This window comes from Bombus flavifrons, chromosome 9 (genome assembly GCF_040668555.2).
Source record: "Bombus flavifrons isolate JBK064 chromosome 9, iyBomFlav1_principal, whole genome shotgun sequence".
In the NCBI taxonomy this organism is placed as follows: domain Eukaryota; kingdom Metazoa; phylum Arthropoda; class Insecta; order Hymenoptera; family Apidae; genus Bombus; species Bombus flavifrons.
This window is the reverse complement of record NC_138450.1, coordinates 5,133,610-5,159,309: the sequence shown is the minus strand read 5'-3', so window position 1 is coordinate 5,159,309 and position 25,700 is coordinate 5,133,610. Positions and strand designations below refer to the sequence as shown.

Below are 25,700 nucleotides of genomic sequence, written 5' to 3'. Positions count from 1 at the left end.
TTGTTATAGTAAAACCTTTTTTATCTTGGCAGCTGTCATTACACAAATTTTCATGTACAGTTTCATTTCTATAAGTTTTTTTTTAAGGTAACGATGGTTACCGGACCACCCGCAATAAGATTGTGCCGTGTACTTTTACGTTCGTTTCCCAGCGCATAATTGTGGCCGGTCGTTACGCGGGCTTAACGTGCCGTGTAAAGTCACAGTTTTTCAAGTAGCCACCAACCGGACGTTGCGCAATTGTACTGGCTTTCACGAGTTGACGCAGCCTCCATAAAACGAAGAAACGACAAATAATCGGACCGAGCAAACGATTGCAAAAGAATCGCAATCGAAATAACTCGGTTTTTCTCCATTTCTTTAATAAACCGATAAACCGGCGATTAATAAACCGATACGATATACATGCAGAAGTTTTATTTTATTTCGTATTGGTACTTTGTGTTGAATATTTTTGTCCAAACTCTGTTTGCCATCTGCTTTCACATATTCAATGAAATTCATTCTAATATTAATTAGCAATCAACCGTTTAGAACCTCTTCGGATTAATTAAGTTCCTTCAATTCAACTTTAGTTCCTGTTCATGTAAATTTAAGTGACATGCGTCTTTTCGCTTGATGTCGTTTCAGGCATCGATATTCGCTTGATATTTACATGACTTCAATTCAAACGAAGTAACTTGCAGAATTGTACGAGTGATACTACTCGATACTAAATTATTCGAATTTGAACAATTCAATTAATTTGAACAGGACTTAATACAAACTAGATAGTAAAAGTTGATTTAGATCAAGGAAGTAATACCAAGTATGAGACTAGAAATAACATTCCTTTAGATAGCAGCTGTTGATTCTTTCAAGTCAAGTCAGTTGAAAGAACCTCAACTTAAAATTAGGAAGAATATTTCAAGTCAAGTAAAATAATAGGTCCACATCAGTAAAGTGGTCTCAAGCTACGGTGGGACTCCATTTATTGGAACGAAGCTTTAGTTAGTGTCTGATTAAACGAGCTTCTACCGTCTGAACTCCTATTAAATGGACGAAAAATCTAATGCAATGAAAGAAATCAACAAATTCTTATTATATAAACTCTAGTTGCATATCTGGTTACATTATTCTATAAACTAGTTTGTTCCTCGATAATTTGAGGTAAGTGACATTTTATTACATTTCAATACAAGTAATTTGACTCAGCATTAAGACTCGAAGATATATAACATATTCATATTGATAATATGATATCAAATTAATTAAACTTAAATCGTCTGAATTGTAATAAACTGATTAAGAATCTGAAGAAAAACGAAGACCATTTTTTTGTTTGCCTAGCATCGTCTCGTTATAGTTAATCATCTATTGACTAATGTTCGAATAAAATATTTTGCTTCGTTCAAATTTGTCCGTACAGCGAATACGAAGCGTACGCTGAAGTTTAGCATGTATACAAAGTCTGAATAAGAAAAGTCTTCTCGTTGAATCAGCGCCAACATTTTCAATCGCCCTTTGCACTCGATAGAGGCTCTCTTTTTCTCCGCCTTCTTGTCTGCTCGGCAGACAGTGATGCAATTCGAGGAATTGAATGCATTCGTACTTTTAACATTCTTCGACTGTCGTGCTTGTCCTCCTCGTCACGACCACTTCTCTTTTTCCACTTTTCCATCGCCCTTGCTGTTTTTTCTTTTCACCCTGTGACACGCCAGGGGATAATGCGTCCAGAGCCGCGTGTCTTCGAAATTTTACTTTCAAAAATGTCGCGACATTCGCCCTTCGTGCTGCATTACGTATTCCGTTGAATTATTTCGAAACGTTCGAAGCATTTTGGAAATATTGTTTCTCTCCTTATCAATAAATGTATTATAATTATTTCATTCTGTAATATAAAGATACCGAGATATTGGTATTGATACCGGTACTAATTTATTGTAATAATATTGTTACTGGAAAGGAAACAAGTAATAAGAAAATAATGCGATATATATATTTCTGAATGTATATTTCTTACATATATTGATCTCATATTATAAACACAGAATGTACATTTCAACAAATTCTTCAACAACGAAATCTCTATACAATTCTGTATGCTTTAATTGCTGTTTGATGGACTTACTTAAAATACATTTTTAAAATTCCAAATACATATACTTTTTAATCTGAAAAATAAGTCTAAAAAATAAGCCAACCATTTCGAATGGAAAACGGACATTTCATAAATGTAAACATATCTTCGTACAATCTTCTCTAATTATTTATCCAAAATTTCAGTGTGTACTTCCAACGCGTCTTAATATTTTCACCAAACGTGAGGGCAATTAGCTGAATGTAGCAATATCTTCCCTAAAACGTGTCACGAAACGGGACTGCGTGGTCCGCAGCCGCAGAGAATACAATATTCCAAGCACGTGTTCCTTCTAGTTCAACCAATTCCTCGGCAAATGAAATGAGCATCCTTTCAGGCAGAGTCTAGCCACGATAATCGTAACAAAGTTACCGCGACGTAAAGCTGTCGGGCGCAACGAGGACGCGATAACACGCGCACGCCTTCAACGGGGACCATCTTGCCTCAGACACGAAAATATGCATTTCGCTGTTGTATAATTGTCGTAAATACGTAAGCGCGACGCGAGCTGAAGGCAGAAGCTCGCAGCGGACTGGCTCGTCACTTTTTCAGGCCGCGTAATGTCGTCAGAACGAGTACGCTTCACGAGGGCGCAGACCGTGTATCTGTGATGGTATGTTTCTAATTTGCGTGCATGCACCGTGCACCCCATCAGGCGCAGCAAGAATTTAATACACGAAACCACGCCTAGCTGGGTCTATGGAGAGAGATAGAAGGAGAGAAAGAGAGAGAGAGACAAAGCACAACCTATGCAAACCGGTGCCGTTCAAGCACAACACCACGTACTAGCTGAGTCACGAGCACGCGACCAGATCTGCACGACTGAACAGAGGAGCGGTTCCAATAACGTAATTACTTTCGTTGCTTCGCCGGAAACTGTTCGCACTTCGAGCACGCACGCCCTGTCTATTCAATATGCTTGTAACCTTGCGATTTTACCTTTCGATGCACTTTTTACACGCAGGAGAAAATCAGCCGTGGAATAGATTGTCTGGATCGCTTAATGGAAGCCATGAGCATATTACTGTTGAGGATAGACGATGAAGACTTCTGATTATGTATACATAAGGTTGGGCGCTGTCAATCTATGGATCTAATAGTAGATTCTTGGAGGAATTATCGTGTAATGACTTTGAGATTGCTAGTAATGTTTAAAAGTAGACTGGAATTTATATAATACGAAATATAGCGTTATATAATGTGACAAAACTGGAACTGTCTGAATATTGTGATTTTAACTGAGATTTTTTACTACTTTTTTACTAATTATATGAATCGGTTGTGAATAATATTATTTCTTGAAATAAAAAGTTTATTATCATATTTATTTATTATCATGAAATCTCTACTGTTTGAACTAAAAGAAGGATAAAACTAGAAAATGGATTGAACAAAATTTAAATCGCATTTGGTATTCTATAGCGAATTCTAAGCATATGTGTAAATATATATATAAATATACCTTTTCTTTTTGTGCATTTAAGAAAAATTTAATCTGGTATTCTTCTCTTGATTTAAAAGAATAAAAGTATATCTCAACAATAAAACAATTATTGAACACGCGCATTTTCATCAATCTCTGAACAGGGATCTTATCTTACGGTAATTCAACACTGAAAGCGCTTTACACTCTCTTCTATAGTATCTTTAAACTGTTCAGTATTTGCATACATCGATCTCAGCGTGTAATGATGTGTTGGTAAAATCCTTTAAAGAACGATCTTCCTACACGTAATTCTCCACTTGGTAGTTCCAACGTGTAGGACTTTAATACGCTTTATCGAACACAATTGGCTACCTCAGGTAGCTGTAAGATGAGATAAATAGTCGAATGGTCAGGTATGACGAAGTCAATGACTACTGGTTATACCTTCACGACCAGCAGTAACCTTTGAACTACGAATGACTATGCAACATTGGTATTAATCGATTCGGAAGCTTTCAGAGAAGTTGCTCCGAGCACGATGACTAACGACTTCGATGTATGTCGTTTGTAGATTCTGAAACCATAAACAGAACGAGAGTCTGTCCATCGAAATAATGGAGACATCTATTCTTTTAGATTCTAATTCAATGAAGACCATTATTTAGATACGTATTTTATTCTTCAAAAATCTTTTCGTTGTTATAATTTGTGTATCTATAAATACATATTAATGAATTATATTAATGAATTCTTTAATGACTTATAATTCTGTGAAGTATTGGTACTCTTTTAGTAGAATCTTTTTATTTTAATTATGTATTATAATTATTTATTATTGTTATTTCAATAATAGTCGAACTTTATTCTTCCATCTTTATATCCAATACTTTGTTATAGAATTAACTAAATCATTTATTTATATTGTTTAAATCTTTGATTTTTTAAAAACTTCATTTTACTTGGCTTATATTCCTGTATATATATTTTATATTTATATTCTTTAAATATTTCAAATGCGAATTAGAAGAGTTCAAACTACAAATACGAATTAAGCCTAAGAAAGATGTAATTAACCAAGTTCGAATTAAGTAATGATACACATCAACATTAACTAGCTTTCCACTTAGTTTACTACATATTCAATGCAACAAGTTTCCACTCAGTCTACCTACTACAACTTGACATAAGTACTACTCGAATATTTAAACCAGGTACTACCCGTACCTACATATCAATCAGTCGTTATTCAAAACACTACCACAGCAAAATTCAATCTTAATCGAAGTTGCTTAATCCTAGTATGGCAGAACCACACCTATATCTATAGCTAGGAGTCTATATTAATATTATTTCTATACCTACAGCTCAATACCTATTTCTCTGAACAATTTTTTATTTCTTATCGATGATATCATAAAACTACTCCCGATATTCATATTCTATCATACGTTTATTTCATCGTCAAAGTTTTACACAATAAAGCTCCGGAAAATTTGTTTTCTTCGCATGTTAAATGTCGATGACATCGAGTCATCCGCACTCAACGTATTAATATATATTAAAAAAGGGAGAAACAATATTCTGCAAAAAAGAATCAAAATTCATTCGTCAAGATTGTCGACACAAAGTTCGCGTGGCATAAAGGCGTCGTCCCCGGCGATCGTCGGAGGTGTCTCTTCCTAGCTCGGTTATCTCCGACTATTAGCGTTCGACTCTATGCAAATTCAGCAGCAAGCTGTAGCGGTGCTGTTCGAACGGACCCCATAAATTCCGGTGGACACGAATGATCTCAACCTTTCTCTCTCTCTATCTCTCTCTCTGTTTATGTTGTGGCATTCGTGGCTGGTCGTTTGACGACACCGTGAACATATACTACCGCGATGTAAGCGTACACGGAAGGTATTCGCTTACGTATGCCTTACTTACCTGGATATCCGCGGCCACAACCGCGAAACGATACATGCGTTTGCACGCACACGCGCGTGTCCAGAGGCGCGGGCACCCGTATTGCGACAACGAACGCTTTAACGCTTTGGTTCCGAGCGATCGAGCAGGCTACCTGCCACCTTTTGCCTACGTGTACCAAGTGTAGTCGACTGCCGGGGGTATTTAGTATTCGAAAGGCATCGGACCCACGGTACTTCCCACGGCTATTTCAAATCCACTGTGTACACTCTTTCGGTATTCAACGCTGACGCGATCACTCGACACGCAATGCTCCGCGTTCCTTGTCATTGGACACACGAAAACAGACTCAGCCCGTATTAATCGCTAAGGTTTTTGAACTCGGTCTTGTGGACTCGATGCTAGTAAAACGATACCTTGACGTCGACTAGTGGAATGTTCAGAGGTTTAGCTTGTATGGGGGTAAAAGAATGGTGGTTTCACATGTTTGCTGAGGGATATTTGGGTTCGTAACGGAATGTAGCGTCGGAAAATATTTGAACTATTATTATGGGAAATTCTTGTAGATATATTATGTGCGTTATACGGAATCTTTTTAAATTTTAATGGTTATCGTGATGAGATACGATCGTTATGTTTTTATAATTTGAAATACATGCGAGAATGTATATAAAAGTTATATATTGTGGACAATGAACAAATGCTATATAAAATCATTTATCATCATTAACCAATATAAAATATAATAAGAAAGGAAAATTTGATCAGCAGAGTTGTGAACGAATATACTCGTGGCCGAATCTTATCGATTATCTTAATCTCCAATTGTTGTTATCTTATTATAGTCAACTATATAGTTTGAACTAAATTTAAGTCACATTATTTAGTTTTAAAATATTTTATTTTAACTTGTATTCTATATGTTACACGATAAGTATCATTGATAGTTCGTGCCACATAAAATATGAAATACGAATTAAAACAAAGTACACTGCAAATTATATAACGTAACCTAAACTGTTCCGGTTCACCTGCGACACAACGATACCAATCTAGACTGAAGATTGGAGATGTTTGAATAATTACATTTACAGTTGAATCTCTAATAAACGGTTCAACTAATACCTCGCCTCTTACGATTTGAGTAACGGTAGCACGAAGGATTTATTATTCCTTAAGAGCCGGTATTTAAATACAGTACAGCGTATGTGTATTACCGGAGCTCTTATATTACGTACTAATCTGTGGCATGTGATAATGGTGACACGTGATGAGCTACATAAGCCATAAGTTATAACTCCATACCAGTTACGCTATCACGGAAGAATCTTATATTCTATGGATATTTCTTCCACGTAGGATCCAAAAGGAAACTTTAGTAGAAATACATTTATGACGAACAAAGTTGATTAAACTAATCTCAATTTTAATTCCTGTTCATCCGTTAGTATACTGTACGTATAAATAGATACAGTGTAAGTACAATTTATTGTAAAGTTGATAAGCATTAATGTAAATATAATATTTATAAATATTCTCATGTTTAGATATGATTCAAGAAGCAATTATTATCTCTTCGCTTTATGCTGATATCGACCTATCCCTTCATAGTAATTTCTTAAAATACGGTACAGTTAGATATTTCGTTAATTACTATTCATATTAAACACCTTTGTTAAACACCTGATGTGTCTACTATACATATAAGGTGAAACACGTTGTTACAATCCAATGTCGAATTAATAACATAAATTTGCCATAAATTTGAACGATCTCGGGACGAGTAACGGATCTTCCTACACACATTTAACGGTAACTTGATATGTCGTATTTTTGCATAATTTATTAAATTGTATTAAATTTCCGATTTCAAGGAATGATGGGAATTATAGCTAGAAAACATGGAACGATTTTGTCTTTATAACCATCTTTGATGGTTCAAATCACATTTGATATTTTATTCTTATTGTTTACACAAATACTAAAACGTTAAATATTTTCTCTCTTCGCCATTAATGTATTTACTATAGCTGTTAGAAAGACCAACCAATTATAACGAATCTGCTTTTAAAGGATATATGAGAAGATAATTAAATTTGTTAAATTACAATTGTTATATGAATTTCATATGTTTTCACCTATTTTCATTTATATGAACGTATTCAGGGAAATCAATACAATTGAATGAGCTACTCCAAACCTCAGAGATACATTTGATCTCTCTCTATGTTTGAGACATTATCACGTCCAGAGGAATTAACCAACTGTAACGAATCTCTTTAGACTATGTATGCAGTCAGTCGCAAAATATCTGCCTAAGTGTGTCATATCCGTTTGAAATACGTATAATTTTGCTAATAAATCTTCCTCATTTTCCAGCTAAAAATTTATTATTTTCCAATTATTACATCATCACTGTATAGCAAAATAATAAATATTTATCAAGAGTATAGTTTGTTTTATTTATGGATTACATAAAAAAAATACCAATTTTGAATATCTACTTGAATATATCTACGATACAGGAATCCCATATATTGTATTCATTGACTTTCATTTACTTCCACGTATTCAAATGCAACCAATAAAAATCAGCAAGAATTTCTTAGATAGCTCAATATCGCAGTTCATATTTCATGTTTCTTCCTTGAATACCACCTTTGGTATTACCGATATGAATTACTGATACAATTTGTCGAAGACACCTGTTTCTTAGAATTAGAATAAACCAAGCAATTTGCGTAGACCGACCGTTATCGCTCGGCAAAGCAACCAATCATTCGTTACGAAGATCTGCACGTATCATCGTTGCTGGCGTGTTTACTTCCGTTCACGGTTCAAGTCGTTCGTTCCTCGAATTAACCTGGCACGCTCGTATTCAACGGCGCTGTCTCTCCTGGCAGGACAACCGTGTGTGAAATTGACTCGTGAATTATGTGTAATTTGTCACAGTAGTCTGCTGGCGGCGCCGAGCCGCGACTTCGCGGTTATACCGATGGCTGCGCCCACCGTAAACGATCCTGCATGCATGTCGCATCGCGTGAAGCTCACCCTTCGACTACGGCATTCGTGTTGTGCAATTAACCTTAGGCGAAACGACAATTTCAAGAATGCGGCAACTGTTACAATGCGTGTTCGCAGATAATAAATTTGGAAATTTGTGCAACTTGCTTTGATTCAACAACCAAATGTGTCGTTAAAAAATTCAACCAAGAGTAGTCAACATAATAGTAGAGATAAAATGTCAACGTATCATAAACTACGCTCACTTTATCAACTTTTACTTCACATACTGTTGGCCAAAAGTTTGCAATTACTAGGTCTTCCACAGAATTCGAGGGATAAGAAAATGTATTCAGGTTGGGAATTTTTTTTAGTGAAAAATCAATCAAAGTACTATTATCACCTTACTATCAGTAATTTTAATTGCGAATTGATACTTCAATTTTTATAAATTTTTCGTCATCGCTTTTCTCTATTCTTCGGTGGATGAAGTTAAACAATGCGCCTCCTAGAAGCCACATATTGCATTATTCATAGCAGTGGTATACTGTCTGTTATTTCAATCCAGCATATTTTTCACCACAATGAAAAGTAATATTATTATCCAATTCTAAATGAAATTTTCCTCGATGTACAAACAGTTATGAATTAACGAGATATATGTGTGTATAATCATGACAAAAGTCTCGTGTAACCGTTTGTTTTACTCGTTCAACGTCCGTCAGACATCCAAGAGCGACCTAAAATTCATTAAGCTGAAGCTCACAGCCAAAAATGTACCAAGCCACTTGACTTTGACTCGGTTTCGCGCAAAATAATAACTCTGCTCTCGGTTACACGACGATATTTTATCGCATAAAAAGCAGTAATATTTTTACAACGCAATTGCGACGGTAATATTGCCCGTTTGAAACCCTACCCTGGATACTCCCAGTTGACCAACGTGGCCATAGATGGAAATAGCTGAAAGCAATCTCTTCCATTTTAAAATCGTTTTAGCAACGTCGTTGCAGACCCGTATAATGTTGATCGTCGTTACTTTCTAATGGGTTTCATCTATTCCAGAATGAGCCATCCTTATCAAAGAATGAAAAGGTAGCGCCCTTGCGATCATTGCGTAAAACTGCGGCTCGATGACACGCATAAAAATGTTAATGTCGGCCAGCAAATGCTTTCGGTTGGCTTCGTGTGGTTTTTTCGTTTCGTCTGAAAATCGTTATTATGCATCGGGGCCCTAGCGTTATGCACGTGCGGCGTTATGGCGTTGCAACGCCGCCACAGACGTTGGAATGCGGCCAGGCCCCGTTATCCAAGGATGGTTCGATGGTGAATAACCCGACGTAACGTAGCGAGTGACAGTAAATAACCGGACAATCAGATCGTGAAATCATTTCCTTGATCTTTCGTTAACGCTTCTGTGATTCCTTCCGAGCTTTCGTTCTGTGTGGTTGCAGCTCTGGAATGCATTCTATCGGATAATATCCAATCCGTAGCAAGATGAAACAATTTGTTGTTTAATATGGATAACGCTCGTAACCGCAATTAGGGGATCCTTGAAACTTCTTTTTCGAACAGTTGAATGACACGAACGAATAATGCGACTAAAAGAAGTACTAACGTTATTATAGGGACATAAACGTTTTTAGCTAATAGGCCAGGTTTAAATAAACCGTAGTGACACCGATTTCACTTAATTAATTCTGACTGAGAAAGTTTAATTATATGTTTGCACATTCCTATGTCGCGTGCGTATCTCATATGAAATTGCAGGAATTGAAATAAAACGATGGTACGCAATATCATAGGAATTCGTTGGAATGCTACTGACTCATATTACTTTATCATCTCATGCTACAATTTCTCACAGTTTTTCATTTCTTCCATTTCCATCTCTCTTGATGTTCCTATATTTTTCTCCGGTTTCACCCGGTAGCGGGTACGAGATAGCGGCAGCCAGCTTTGGAATTCTATCGGATTCCGTAGCCGACCTTTGCCGGTGTTGTCAACCTCGTTTGTTGCAAGGCAAACTGACTTAAGCTTATAATCCTCTTTGATCAGCAGTTAGAATTTAACCGTGGCGCATACGTTTCGAAGCTGGTAATGCTAAAAGCTGAAACCAAGCCAAGTCGAATCATGGAATATTTTATGCATGTGGTATCCCGCCTGGAAATCGAGATCGTTGGTTTCAATTTTCCAAATAACGATCCTAAACTACATCGGCCAAGACTATCCCTCTGTGACTTGAGGCAGTTGCTGTGGAAATCGTAAAATTAATTTTACTCGTAGTAGAAGGGCAGTATATCGCGCGACTTGATTTCAACCGGATAGTTTTATTTATTCAAAGTGTGGCAGCCTCGGAACGTTTGATAAACAATTTCCCACGGGCGTCGGTCCCTCCGCCCTTCTTTTTCAGTTTCCGGTTTCAGCTTCGCGACTTCGCCCAGAGCGCACTATAACCTCTTTATATCCAAAGTATGCAACAACAAAGTTTAAATCTCTCGGACACCAGGAGCGCTAACTTGGTATCGGCCCAGTTAGTTGCACGACTTTCCATCAAAACGCGCGAGGAAAACTTTTTACTCGATGGGACCAGCCCCCACTTCGTCCGAGCTACTTATCCCACCTACATCGTTGGAAAAGTTTCGACGACGATATTGTCGCGATTTTCTTTATCATTCTCTCTCTCTTTCTTTTTCTCTACGAGCTTTCCTATACACGAAGTCTCTCTCGATTCGCGTTTAAATAAAGACACCGACCGATAAGAGTGAAAAATGACTCGCTGGCAAGCTCAAGAGCGTCGAGTGGATATACATACATACTATACATACGTATATCCACGAAGCAACTGTGTGCCTTGAAAGACTTGTACCGGAGCCTCCCCTTTGTCTCTTTTGTCGAGACTTGCATGCCCCAGTGAAGAGAATCAACCACAAAGAAAACGCTGGAATTCTGAATACTGATTGCGCTAGAACGCACTGCTAAAGTGTAAGAAATCGGTCTGCAAACGTATCGATAATGTATGCCCAGCTATGTACATTTTTCTTTCGATAATGTTTTGGAATAACTGCAGTGCATCTACACTTTATGTGCTACTATGTGTGTAATATCTCTATGACATATTTGGAGATTATAATATCTTTACCTCATTTAATATCTTATTATAATATCTTAAAAGTGAGATTATAATTGGATACATTTTTCGAAACTATCTGGACATTCGGTTATTTTTAACAAGACATATGTGTACTAATCAAGACAATATGATATTACGACGATTAAACTTGTTTGTAAAAGTCAATGTAAAACTGGTAGCTGTAATTGTAAAATTTTGTGTCATTATCTTATTACTTGATGAAGTTTTTATCTATAATTTCTAAATTATAAGTTAGACGAAAAATACTTTTATGAAGTGAATTATACCTGTTGGTTGGTTTATTAAACAGACGAGTGATAAAATCGCAATAGTTGATTATATTAAAATCACTTCAAGTACAAACACAGAGACAGTATATCGGTCGTAATCGTCGTATGCTCAATGCTACTGTTCAACTCTACGCTCGTTATTCGACTGTATGACTCGCTATAATGATTGTCCGTCTATTTATATCAACCGGTGTTGTTATAAAAAGTTCAAATGTAACTCCGGTTGACGATTACAAATAGCGGCGATAATGTTTTGTCCAGAGTTCGTTCACCTCTGAACCTAGCAAACCAAAACAATGTTGGCACTCCAAGGCACAGCAATATGAGTCTCTTCCGATTCGAATCTACCGTTTACTCATATGCCGCTACATTTATATTGATAAAATATTTTCCACAAAATATATAGACGTGTATAGTAAATGATAAAATATATTGTAATGTCTCGTAGGTAATAAGTAATTTAAAGTCGTTAACAGCTTATTAAAAGGAAATAATAAAGGCTGACATTCCATTCACCGGATAGAATCTAGTCCCAATATCAATCATTTTAGTTTTTACAAAGCTTTCTTAATGCCTAGAAATTAGATACTCTAAGAGCCTGCAAAAACTACTCGAAGGAATTCGTAGTTAAAAACGAAGAGGTCAGAAAAGGGAAGATAGCTAAAGATTCTTTCTTCATTAAGACAATTTATATCATTATACATATTAGTCACTAAAATATTAATTTTATGACGCACACACACGCGCGCATACACACATAATATGCGATCTTCAAGTTTTTCTCAAATGTTAATAGTAATTTTTTAAAGAACTCAATATACACATATCCTTGATTTCGCATGCCGGATTAAATTATTTTATAGGAAGTAGAAAAACTACCAAAAAAGAAAGAGTCTCAATCTCACGTAGATCACGCTCAGTTTTCCTATATAATTCAGTTTTATATCCCTTAATAACTTAACTTCAAGCGAACGTATACTTTACTTTTAAATAGTTCATTTGCCACGATTCCAGCCAAAGGAAAAACTACGTTATTCGAATAAAATCTACCTCTAGGCACATCGTATCCAGAAGCTGAGAGATTAATTTCGCAAATAAATCCATCACGAATCCACTTTGAACTGCGCATAGCGAAATAAGAGTAACTGCAGGCGAAGAAAGGAAGGAGAGATCGTTTGACTGGCCTGGTCACGTGCTACTTGGAATACATTATCCGAAGACTAATTACCGAACAGTGCTTGATACTAGATACTCTATTCTGTAAATGGTTCTTCGATAGTGGCGAATAGAGAGACGGCTTATAGACGAATGAGGAGAAATGGGAAAGTAGACAGCAGTTAGGTTGCTGGTAAGACGATCCTATCATCGAGTAACGGGGTCCGGGTACAGAAATTTCGTGATCGTGACGCGGGCCGCTTGTGTCGTCATTGTCCCATCGTCGATCATGAACCACGGTTACACGGAGCCTGCGAACCTACCGCTGGTCCCGTTTGAACAGAAACAAATATTCAACGTGCAAAACCTCTCTGACGAAGAAGCTGGTTCCCCCGCTGGCAAAATGTTACGTGGAATTTCCATGTCTACGATGGGGCCTTCGTCTCTTATCATCGTACATACATCTTACCTACTCGTTGCATCACGAGTATGAATAATGCTTGTAACTTTAGATCTAACGCTCTTTAAACGGAACAAGAATTATGCGAGGCCCTTTATTGAAGTACACTTCGTGCTTCCTTTACCTTACGTCTTATAATTCATTATATTTATCTTTGTTTCCTCATCATCTGCCTTATGCATTCTTGAATTTGGTTTGGAATTGTAGCTTCAATTGTAGAAAGTTTCTTTGTCGTTTTTATGGTACGTACTTTTCGTGCTTCCTTTCTCCTTTACGCTATAGTTCATTATATTTATCTTTCTTTCCTCATCGATGTTTCATGCGTTTCTGAACTCAGTTTGGAATCGTAGCGTTACGTAGGAAAGATTTTTTATTTCAAATCTTTGGAGAAATTTTTGTATTGGCAAAGTGATAAATCTAGATTTCTTGAATATTAAGTTTTATTACCCCTAAAGGTATCGACGATGATTTCTCACAGAATTTTTGAACAATGACAGAAGCAACGAGCGTAAAGACCAAAAAGCGTTAGAATCGTCCGATCGTAGCAGCGACACCGCTAGAAGACGACATTTTATTTGTGGATCATTGTTACAAGAAACCACCGAATCAGGAAGTCATCAAGGCGTAACCATGTCAGTTGCATCCTCGAGGCGTCGAGACTACGCTGGCCGATTGGCCGATCTTAAACCGTTCGAATGCTTCTTCCTCTTGTTTTTTACTTTCCTTCTCCCGTTTCGTTGCTTTTTTCCTCGATCGCTTGAAAATACCGTGAAGGCAAGCACGCTTGACGCGACCGATTTTACGGTGCTCGCTCAAAGTGACGCAATTAGCCTGTAAATTCGTACGCGTTCGAGTTTCATCGACTGCCGAGATGCCATCGAATGAAAAGTAAAAGAATAAAATGGAAAGAAACAGGTAGAAATTAGAGAGAATGACAGACGGAGAGAAAGAGAGAGATGGGGACATAGGAAATAGGCGGAGAGAACAAATATGTTAAAAGGAGGAAAAATGTAGTTTGTAGACGTCAAACTGTCACAAGCAGTATATCTGCATGTCAACTGGAGAACTCGAGAAGTTTGAGGTAAATGATCGCCAATGAGCGAGGCACTTCGAATCTTTTGCATGTTTATTGCTCGTCTCCTATTTGACTTCGCTTCACCCGCCGTCCCTGTAATCTAACCCTACTAACTTTTTTGCTCGTAGTCATCATCATTAAGTGCGTGCCTCGAGATTTAATTTTTCTGATATCATCCCAAGGCAAAAAACACGCGTAAGGCCGACGAAGATATTCCCTCCGTTTCATTTCGTTAATTACGAAACAACGATCGGCGCATGGTCAATTTCTGCCCTCGTTGTGCAAAAAACGTCGATAATTGATTCTGTGCTTACGAAATAATCGTCCACCGAATCTACCCGCCCCCCTCTCAAATTATCATTTATCGACGAAGCTTCGTGATCGATTTATAATATGCGTAGTGTGCATTTACATTTCCTTTCGATTACGATCCAATTCTAATCTCAGAGAAATAATACTATACTAAAGAATTATAACTATCTCGGCTGATGAAAATAAGTAAACGTTTTAATGGGTGGAAAGTGTAATTCTAGTTAACACAACGTTCACTTCGAACAAGTGTAGAGAAACGCTACTGTGTGGCAGTTGGAAAATTACCAAATAGTATAAATAACGAAAATTGGTAAGGAAGTTTCTACAATTTTATGAGATTAAAAATACGGAACGCTTATAGAAGTAGCCAAAAGAAGAGTAAGCCGACTATAATAGCTCAGAGGCAAGCAAGTTTTTAGAATTTGAAGAGATCAGAAATTAACAATAACGTACTCTCGAATGGAATTCTCGAATCGGAATGGAGAAATATTCCTGATCCGTGAACAAAGAATATCCCATTCCTTTCGGGGAGAGGGCAATGCTAATGGAAATAGATTGCCGTGAAATAGTATTTTTTTTTTTTTTCTTTTTTTAGTCGAACTCGCCCCAGTTCGCTAACGTTGTTTTCGGACCCCCGTGTGAAAACTGATTGCGAATGAATAAAACGAGCGGATCATTCGTTTGTTCAATCCACCGATCTATTTTCTCGATGTTTTCGCAAGCACGAGCCATGCGTTTATCACAACTCGTAGGAAATTTATGTATTTCAGTGGGAACGATCGCGCGAGAGGAGGCTTCTTGAATAATTCTCCTCCTTACGAAATACCGAATTCACGGCCGCGTTTCCAAGAGAATTCGCGCGACACGGAACGGCAGGAAATTGGTTTTCATTGTTGTAAAAGTGCTCCACTCTTTTCAGGCGATTGTTCAAATTCAATTGTATATTCGTAGATCGTATTGGGTCCAATGGAAACTTCCTGTATCCGGAGATATTATAAATTTCAAGATAAAAGAAAAAGAGGTGTAAGGCTTAGTTGTTAGTCATCAATTGTAAAGGTTATAAATGAGGTAATAAATAGGAGCATTCCTTTTCTCTCAATGAATAGGTAATCATTATAGAAAATGCTAACAAGTAGTCAAAGGAATTCTTCACGGAATAACGTCGTTTTTCTGTTGTTGTACCTAACTCATTTACTATTTAATTAATGCTTACAGGTCGGCCAACCACGGACGCATAGTTTATATTAATTACACCCCGGAAGATTCAATTAGTGCATTTCTCATTACACTTACTTATAGCAGTATCCATTATTCATGAGAAACCGGCGCGGTGAAGCTACCTGACAATGCATGTGATCGTTACAGGCTATTGTTGTAACAACTTTTTTTTCGTTCATGACAGTCGATGAAAATGCATCCAGCGCAACACTCGACTAGTAAGATTGCCTCGTTAATGAAAACCTCTTTCGCGGATCATTGTTAATGCTACCGGGAATTTTGCTTGTTACATCGAGCAATCGTTAACCCGTTAAGTGTTTAGCATCGTGTTCTTCGTCCTATCATTTATGAAATCCATGCTTTTTGATGTAAAGTGAAGTAACACTTAAAGTATGATCAGTATAGTGGATGAATTTTATGTAATCTGTTTTAACTCTTTCTTAAATAATGGGAGATCGTTTTAATAATTTCTCTCTAATTATTTTCTCGATATTATTGAGACCTATCGTAATATGTAAATGATTTTATAAGATGGGGTAAGATTTCATATTTATTTTATAACCGTACTTAATCTATCTGTCTTGTTTTCGAAAATATGAGCGAATTATAGAACATATTATTATGTTACTGTAGTTCGATATTGAAAGAGAAATAAATTCGTCTTGAAAGAATTGAAGAATGGAAAGAAGAAGAAAGAATCTGATATGAGTTAGGAATTACTCCTATTTTTCTTTTTTGTTGTTGATAATGCCCTCATGAAGTTAATTTTAGTTTATATTGCTTCTGAATAAATCCACGGCATAGAAAGTATTAAAATACTATAATTTCGAAATAGATATCGATTATTGCTTACATTGCTCATATATCACTGTTTATTGCTTCTTATTCAAATCATTAAATCATTAAAGAGAAAGCAGCATACGGTACTATGAAATGAATTATATGTACGGTATATAGGTATTTCGTTTTATGTTATTTCCATTTATTATATCTACCATATCAAGGCAAGTTCTAGCATTCTTCTCATGAAAATTGGATTATATGGAATTATTGAAATTATTAAATTATCGAATTATCGAAATATCATTATATTGAAATTTATTGAATTCAAAGTAATAGCCATATGTAATATACACAATGAATATACGAAAGGAGCTTAAAAGATATGAAATGTAATTTATCATTTTCCTTTAAAGATTCCTCAGAAATTTTATTTACGACACTAAGCGAAATCAGGGAAAAAGAAACAAAAATATATTCACGTCGAATTATAATTTAAACAACCTTATGTCTAAATAAAGGTAAGGGAAAGCGTATCAAATATTAAACAGTTCTATCTTGCGAAAGAGGAAATAAAACTTTATGCCTTGCTCCGTTTCTTTGTGTATACAGTGATAATGTTTTATTCGCACATAAGCAATATTTCCTCCTAAATTCCTCTAATTATTTTATTTATATGTATTTCCATTTCCGTGTAAATATAATTTATGATTTCGAAAAATATTCCTATTTCTCTTATGCGTTTCATATAAAATTATTCTAACGTCCTACTTTGCATTATCATATCATACGTTGACTTCATACTTTTCATACTATTCACCGTATGAATATTAATGACATCTTAATCTCCGCCTTCGAGCTAAGTAATATACACGTAATTTTCTAAACTCAATTGAGAAATGTTACACGTAATACACACATCTTCGCACCAGTAGTTAGGATGAACGTCGAAATGAATGGATTATAATATTGAATGCCCAATGTATGATTTATTTGATGTCGCTCACTTGGTAATTCTGGTTGATGTGATTTGCGGCTTCCTAGCTTTTTACAATTAAAGTACTGCAAAAAACATTCCTATCAATTGCCTTGAAATTGAAGTTGTAGTAAGAAATGACAAAAAAGGATGAAGAGTTTAGGAATCCAGAGAAAGTTGATCTATATACGTATACATACAAGTGTTTCCATAATTTTGGAAGCTAAAATTTATTATTTGCCGTCTTTTATTATCATTTATTTTAATTATACCTTGAAAACACGACTTTAATTTAAGCGTTTAAATATTCTTTACAAAGCCTCACGTTTTAACATTTTACTTTGTAAGTAGATGCATCTTTGATTACATTAACGACAACCGCCGCGACTTTTAAGCAAATTGTATTTTTAATAGATGTTACCAACCAACGGGGATCAAACTTTCCACTATAACTTTTAGCGAGAGTTAATCTGCCCTTCGGTTTAATCAAATTCAAGAAGTTTTAAAGTTTGATCCGTATTTACATCGGTTGCCTGGCAAATTTGCTTCAATTCTAGTCTCCTCGATGACGATATAATCTAATACTTGGCCGCGCGAAGCAACGAATTTCAGCTGTTGAGCACTCGATTTTTTTCCCTTTTGTCGAGATATTTTAGAGCGTTTCAGCTTCAGTTCCATCCGTTCGAGAGCAGTCGTGAAAATAATATTCTCTCCGCTCTTTTTTTTTCCACATCGACTTTCTCTCTCTCTCTCTCTCTCTCTTTCTCTCTCTCTGATGTTTTCTTTTGCTTTTTGAAACTGTGCACAACGCGCAATCGACGCGCGAATTGACGGCGTAGCGCAGAAATTCGCGCTGCCGGTTTTTTTCACGCGAAAAACTCGTTCAAACGGGACGAAAAAGAGCAGGGAGCGAGAGAGAGAGAGAGGGAGAGAGGGAGAGAGAGAGAGAGAGAGAAGGAGGAAGAGAGGCAGTAAAAATGAGCGACTACACACAGTGAAACTTTAACACGTAATCCGAGCGACGCTCTTCCGTGGAATGGCTTAAAACTGTCTTCGGTTCGACGCCTCGCGACGAAGGAGTAGGTCGAGGAGTGCTTGACAAATCTCCTTCGCCTGGCTCTCGATTTTTCGCTCGAACGTTTTGTAGAAAAATCAACTGTGCCGCGGAGTGCGAACGTTGCTTCGTACTTTACAAGAATTTAAATAAGATCGAGGGGAATCGAAGACAGATAGCACGTAAGGTGATTTTCAATCGACGTGGCTCAATCAAATTCTTTAACCTGGGGGATTCTACAGAGACGAAGTGTCTTCCCGGCTATATATATTCCAGGCAATACCATTCCGCGGTTGTCAAGTGTTCAAACGTACAAATATCACCGAGAGCACACGGAATTTAACACATTTTGCCACCTGCGAAATTTTGTTCCGATATTTCCCCTGGCGGAACTTTTTGTATTTCGATTTAAAATTATAATTTTGGAGAAACTGGTGTAACTGAGAAAGTATTTCATGCTCTGGTAAATGTTGCAAAATGGAATTTTAATTTAACTTTGATTTAACTTCACATTGATTCAATATTTTGGTATATTTACATTTAACAATAATTGCATTTTCATTATTTTAATTGTCAATTCACTTGGATTATTTATAATGTTAGTTCATAAATTTTATAATCAAAAATGATTTTTCTACAGCCATTGAAGATAGATCTCATTTTTCATGCTTCGAAAGGAAAGTAATAGTTTTTAAAAATAATTAAGAAGTCAAAGCACGTGCCACCTTAACGTGTTGACTAAGAAGATAGCCGTCTCAGGTAACGTCTATCGTTTTAGCTAGAGCACACACATAGAAGATTGTATAATATAATATTATAAACTGAAACTATAATTTCCTATTTAGAAAAATAGTCAAGTAACATTTTCTTATAGTGTCAAGTTAATTAAAGCAAACTAATTAAAAAGAAAGAAAAAAAAATAGATAATTTACACGAAGTAAAATACAAAAAAAAAGGGTGGAAAAGAGAAAGTAAATTTTTTTTTAAATATACTACAATTTGCGTATAATTCTTTTCTTTACTATTTTTAAGCAATTGGTCGAAAATATTTTGTAATCTAAATCCGTAAAAATAAGAAAAATTTTCCAGCAAGAGAAAATATGCTTAATGTTCACCGAGTCAACGATATTTTGGAAAATGGGGATGCTTTCCGATGTTAGCCAGGGGCTCAAAAGCTTGTGGATTTTTCAGCGCGTACAAAATCGATACGTGGGATATTGCGATTCTATCGACAAACATGGATTACGCGATACCTGGACGTATAATCTGCGAAATGGACGATTAATAACGATCGAATATATATGTACGTTTGAAAAATGAAATACGAATCAGAAAATTCTATCAAACGAATAACATGATTAAATTGCAGATTTGCTAAGCATTTAGGCATAAATTCTTCCGATTTGCAATCCTACCATTTTTTTAATCCCACCACTGCACGAAAATTTGTTAATTCCTTCAATATTTCATGAATTCATACGATTTATACATTCAAAATACGTATTCGTAATATTCATACGATTATATGCGTAATTAGTAATTATATAACTGGTAAGATAATTTAGAACCATTAGTCTTATTAAATATCATTTCAGTCACGTTTATATACAATGCCGTTTCTCTAATGAATTTAATAAACCAAATTTTTATACATTTTATACGTTATAAGTTAAACGCGAATTCTTTCAACTTGTTTCCGGTAGAAGCTAAAAAATTCCATCCAGTAACTACTAATTAGAGGATTCTCAATTTCAGAATTGAGAAAAAATATTCCATCGTAACGATCCATTATTTCTAATTGGTCTCTACATTTCAAACTTCAATATTAAAATTTATAATACGATATTACAGCAACAGTACAACTACGCAACTTCTTACTTGAACCATCGCTCTTACGACGTTTTCCGATAAGCCAATTATAAATAAACGTTTCTCTTTCTTCTTGTCCCATTTCCCCAAGTTGTATTACATACAACTTTTCCACGATTATATAAAACAGTACAGATGAAACAAAGCTGACCTTCACAAATTAAAGGCTAACGGAATTTCGATAATACAACACATGGTAGACACATTCCTTGCTTCTTTACAATTAACTAAAAATGTTCTATAGAAACGAAGTAAAGTCGACATTTATAAAAATTAAAGATAAATCGAATTTTGATGTAACGAAATTTTACATTTAAAATGCATTCTTAATCTCTTTACGATTAACTGAAAAGCTGCAATAAAAACGAAACAAAGATAATCTTTGCAAAGATTAAACACAAACGAGATTTCAATAACATATAATTTTACATCTGACGCGTTGCTAAGGTTTACACAATTAACTAAAAAAATTAGCTACAAAGCCCTGAATAAATAGGAAAGAAACGAGGGTACCGTTCACGAAAATTGAAGGTAAATGGAGGTTCGATGATATAAGAGCAATTGTACGAGCGTATTCATAGGCTGACCTCAATCTTGGTCCGACCTACCTCAGCGCATACTTTCTTCACAATCGAACAAGCAAATAGCCGTCAACCGTCCGAATATCGTCTGGAAACCCGTTACGTCCTCAGAAAGGCGGCTCACGTGCCGCATAAAAGCGGCGATGGCTGGCTCGTACGAAACGACACACGTCTATTTTATCCATCGTCTCTAGGCATTTAATCATTCTGCGGTACGCTTCCACGCTTCGTGGAATTCCCTTATTCGTCCAAGAACATACATATATGTAGGATCAGCGGATGCGTGACACCGTTCAACGTCGACGAATCGGGAGAAAGACTGATCGTTCTGGCTCTACGCTATACGCTTTAGTCTTTTGACCCATGGTACGTTTGCAGTCTTACAGGATATCGCGCGTTGATCGAGTTTCACGACACGGAACATCCACGCGCAGCGATACGATAACGATTCAATCTTACCTGGATTGCTGTCGGCGTTCGAGCTGAACAGAACGCACAGGCCCGTCTCGTAGTTGACCGCCTGGCAGGAATCGTTCGCTTGACAGGTCTCCAAGCAATCGGTGAGCATCAGAGTTCCCGGTATGGACTCGAGCATGTTCGTGGGTGCGGTGAACACGTACCCAGTCACCAGCTCGAAGCCCACCATTTCTGGGTCACACTCGTCGGAACCGGCAGATGGACCGGTGTAATCTGGCCCAGAAAGTCCCGATGGGACCGCAGAAGGAACTGGCTGCTGGTCAGCCGCGTGCGTCGACTCCGCGGCTGCCACGCGACCCAACCTCGCGATAGCCTGCAGCACCAACAACGCCGTGATGAGTCTTGTCATCGTGACGCTCCACCTGTTTCGCAATCTTTAACTGTAAACAGAAAAAACACACGATTACTTCATCGATCCAATTCCTTTCACAGAAGATACCTGTTTTTCTTTACTTTTTTATTGTTTCAGCCGTTCACAGGCTGCACTGATCAACTCGTCAAATTGAAAAAGGTAGAGAAAGGCAATGTTAGAATGCTCGTTTAGATACACAAAAATCATGTGCTCCTCGAGAATGAGACGTTGGTCGCGTACTCATACGTAATGAAATCGAGGAATTGATAGGAAGCGGAGTTGATCGGTGTGACTTCTGAGGTGCTCATTTATAAGTCGTTAATGCATTGATCGTTGTCGGAAGGATAAAAAGTTACGATTATGTATTGCTACGTAAGGTAGAGTATTTTAGACAATTTAATAGTTCTTATGTTAATTTATGATTACGATTATGCCCACGATTATAGATTCCTATATAATCTAGTGCATTTTATGTAATTTAGTAGTCCTGGTATTAATTTATAACTTTTTAAATCATCTTTAAGGTGGATTTTATATTGAATTTCTATTTATAGGAAGAATATATTTGATATTGGAGGAGAAAATTAATTTTCTAGTTTATTCTTAAGCTAATAAGTACTGAGTTATTGGTGTTTAAATATAAACTAGTCTCTAAAGTAGAATCTGGTATAAGGTTAGAGACCATTATTTGAATCTATAGGAATCTCAATTTGTCTCGACACTTTGCATCCGTTTTTCAACTCGTTCAACCTGTTCTCCAAGCACTCTATAGAAATCTTGTAACGTAAAATTAACGACAATTCTTTCTCATCGCGTTGTTATGTGTTTTATTTGCATACCAACAAGATTAAAATGGCGAAATAGATGCTATATAGTCTATGATTTGAAAACAGGAAGTTGTTGAACACTTCTATTTTTATCAATTGGCGGTAATCAGCAGGTGTTTGTTACGTGAAAGTAATCTTTTCTGTCATATCAATTTTGAAATTTTGTTACCATGAAAGATTCACACGATCTTTAAGATTTCCTAAGTGACAGATATTGGTATTTTTCATTTTGATATAAATATATATAATTTTATATATAGAACAATGTTATTTATTTTTGGTATATACGTATCCTTTTTTAATATAAAACGATATTATTTATCTCAATTTAGAAAATTGTATTATATACGATCGAATATTTAACACCAGTAAATTATACGTCCATTTTAATCTATTTTAAGTAACACAAAATGAAAAATGTAAGACTCCTCGCGTATTTCAAACTTTACAAATGCTTCCGGGTTCGCGAGTTTCACAGAAGATGTACCAAGTTCAGTCAAGCAATTCTTTTCTTCCGTACACATTCCCATCTTTACATCACAGAAATTGAAGATCAACGGTACAAATTGTTTCTCCAGCAATATTTGTATCTCTCGAAGCTGTGTCGTTCATATGACTATCCCCCTTTCTATCAAAACACGTAGCTTCAACCGCGGGAAAAAGGTACGTAAATAACGGCGTGTTTTTACGCACCTCTGTTGCAATCGCGTTGTTTTTTGTCATGCGAAACTAAATAACAATTAGTTTGGTTTCGACATCGCCGACCAAACGCGTGCGTCCGCGAGATTGGCGCGCGCGCGCGTGCGTGGCTCAACGAAACGGACGAAAAAGCTTAAGTGGCAAAAAGTTGCGAAAATTCCGATCGCACCCGTAGAACGAACGACCACGTTCAAATACAACGAACCATTCGTGCACGATATTTTGCCCCGACACGTTGAAATAATTACACCGATGCACTTGCTCGATACACCGAAACGCTTCCATTCGCAGCGATTCGTGGGTTGCACATACCTGTCGAGATTATCGATAACGCTCCCGCGTCTCGATATCGAATTCGAAGCAGTCGGCAAAAGGCCAAACGGCGTTTCTTGTATTTTGCTTCTTTCCTCTGGAATACCACAAGGACGTTTTTCACGAGGATGAAATCGATGCAAGAAACATCGACGACGACGAAAGCGGTGGAGGAGAATGATTGGTTGTTCCCGGGGGTCACAATAGGAGAACGCGCGGTGGTGAATGCACCAAAAAATCGAACGAAATCACAGAAATTCGTCCAACGTTTAAGATTAATTTATCGAGATCGAGTCGCGCGCGTTACCACCTCGTAAGAAATTAAACGACGATTTGCAATGATAATACGGACCTCGCGAGCACCGCGCTGCAGGGTATAACGACGTCGACCGGCTGGCTCTTAGGCACTGGGTACACCTGGCTGAGCCGCGGCGCACGACTCTTCCTCGACCGAACAGGAGAAGGGGGAGGGGGCACTGGGACCGCTGCCGACTAAGGAGGACAGAACGGTACGCACAATTCGATCGTAGGCTTCGACACCATTGAAAACAAGCCAACCTCTTTCTCTCCTTCCCTTTCTCGCATGTCCATTGCCTCCACCCGAATTCTTCCCCCATTCCGCTATTTCCTCGTATTCTTATCGGGATCGCGACTCTGACTCTCTTCTCCCCCCTCGACCCCAGTCGACGTACCGATAGACCTCGATTTCGTTCACGTAGGTATTTCCAGGCGATCGGGTGAAATTCTATTCTTAGTCGGAAAGCAACGGTTTTTCGGGACCCGGCTCTGACGTAACCCGTAGCCTCGGGACACCCATGAAATTTATTTCGTTGCACCTTTGAATTTCAATATTGTAAACTGTGAAAACATCCCCCAAACAAGTTACAATAATTCGTCGTCTAATGCAATGTAAGAGTTCATTTTGTACACGCGAATGCACTTTGCTTTGGCGATACTCTCGCGAGCCAGTGATTGCAAATGACATTAATGAGCAACAGAATCCGGTAGGATTAGTACGAGGACAACCAGGGGTACCAGTCGTGAGAACGCTACGTAAACGTGGACAATTGTGAATGTGGAAAATTTATTGAAATGTCTACCGGTGTTTTACATGAAACGTTGCACGCATAGCTTCACCGAGTACTCTGAATTACCGTGTAAAGTAATTATGTAATTTTGTTATACGGTGTATTTTGTACACAACGATTCTTCGCATCCTGAATTAACACGTTAACGGCCATTGACGTAGTATTACGGTTATTTTTCAAGACCAACGTCTGACTAATGATGGCTACGAGGAGAGGAAAATTTCTTTTATTTATTTCGATTAATAAAACGATAGGTGATTTAAGATTTCCATGAAACACGAAATACGTACGATTTTACTATGAAAACTATATTGAAAACAAGGTAGGTATATCAAACTATGTAACAGGGAACGTACTAACGGGAAAGATAATTAAATCGCGCAATGTCCAATTAAGTGTATAATGGATATTATAAGACTGTGGACAGATATGCGAAAGGATTCTTTATTCGGATCAATTGGAGCAAAAAGTGGATCATAATATGTGATTAGCCGACAGCTAACCCAGAATTTGCGTACCGAATTAATAATAATTATGACGACGAGTGTACACACGGCGGCGCCGCGGCGAGAACGGATGAAGAATGTAG

The 25,700-nt window shown here is 37.0% G+C and overlaps 1 protein-coding gene across 3 annotated transcripts in view; it reads right to left on the bottom strand.

The window, feature by feature from the left end:
* neo (ZP and PAN domain-containing protein neyo) overlaps positions 1–25,700 on the bottom strand; it is a 247,095-nt gene that overhangs the window by 73,500 nt on the left and 147,895 nt on the right. For 2 of the 3 annotated variants that reach the window (XM_069119967.1, XM_069119966.1), the window contains one exon: positions 21,816–22,213. In XM_069119967.1, coding sequence (XP_068976068.1) covers positions 21,816–22,182 — 367 coding nt within the window. In that variant the 5' untranslated portion in view covers positions 22,183–22,213. Of the gene's footprint in view, positions 1–21,815; positions 22,214–24,023; positions 24,445–25,700 lie in introns of those variants that run through there. The other variant, XM_069119965.1, reaches the window with a different exon arrangement.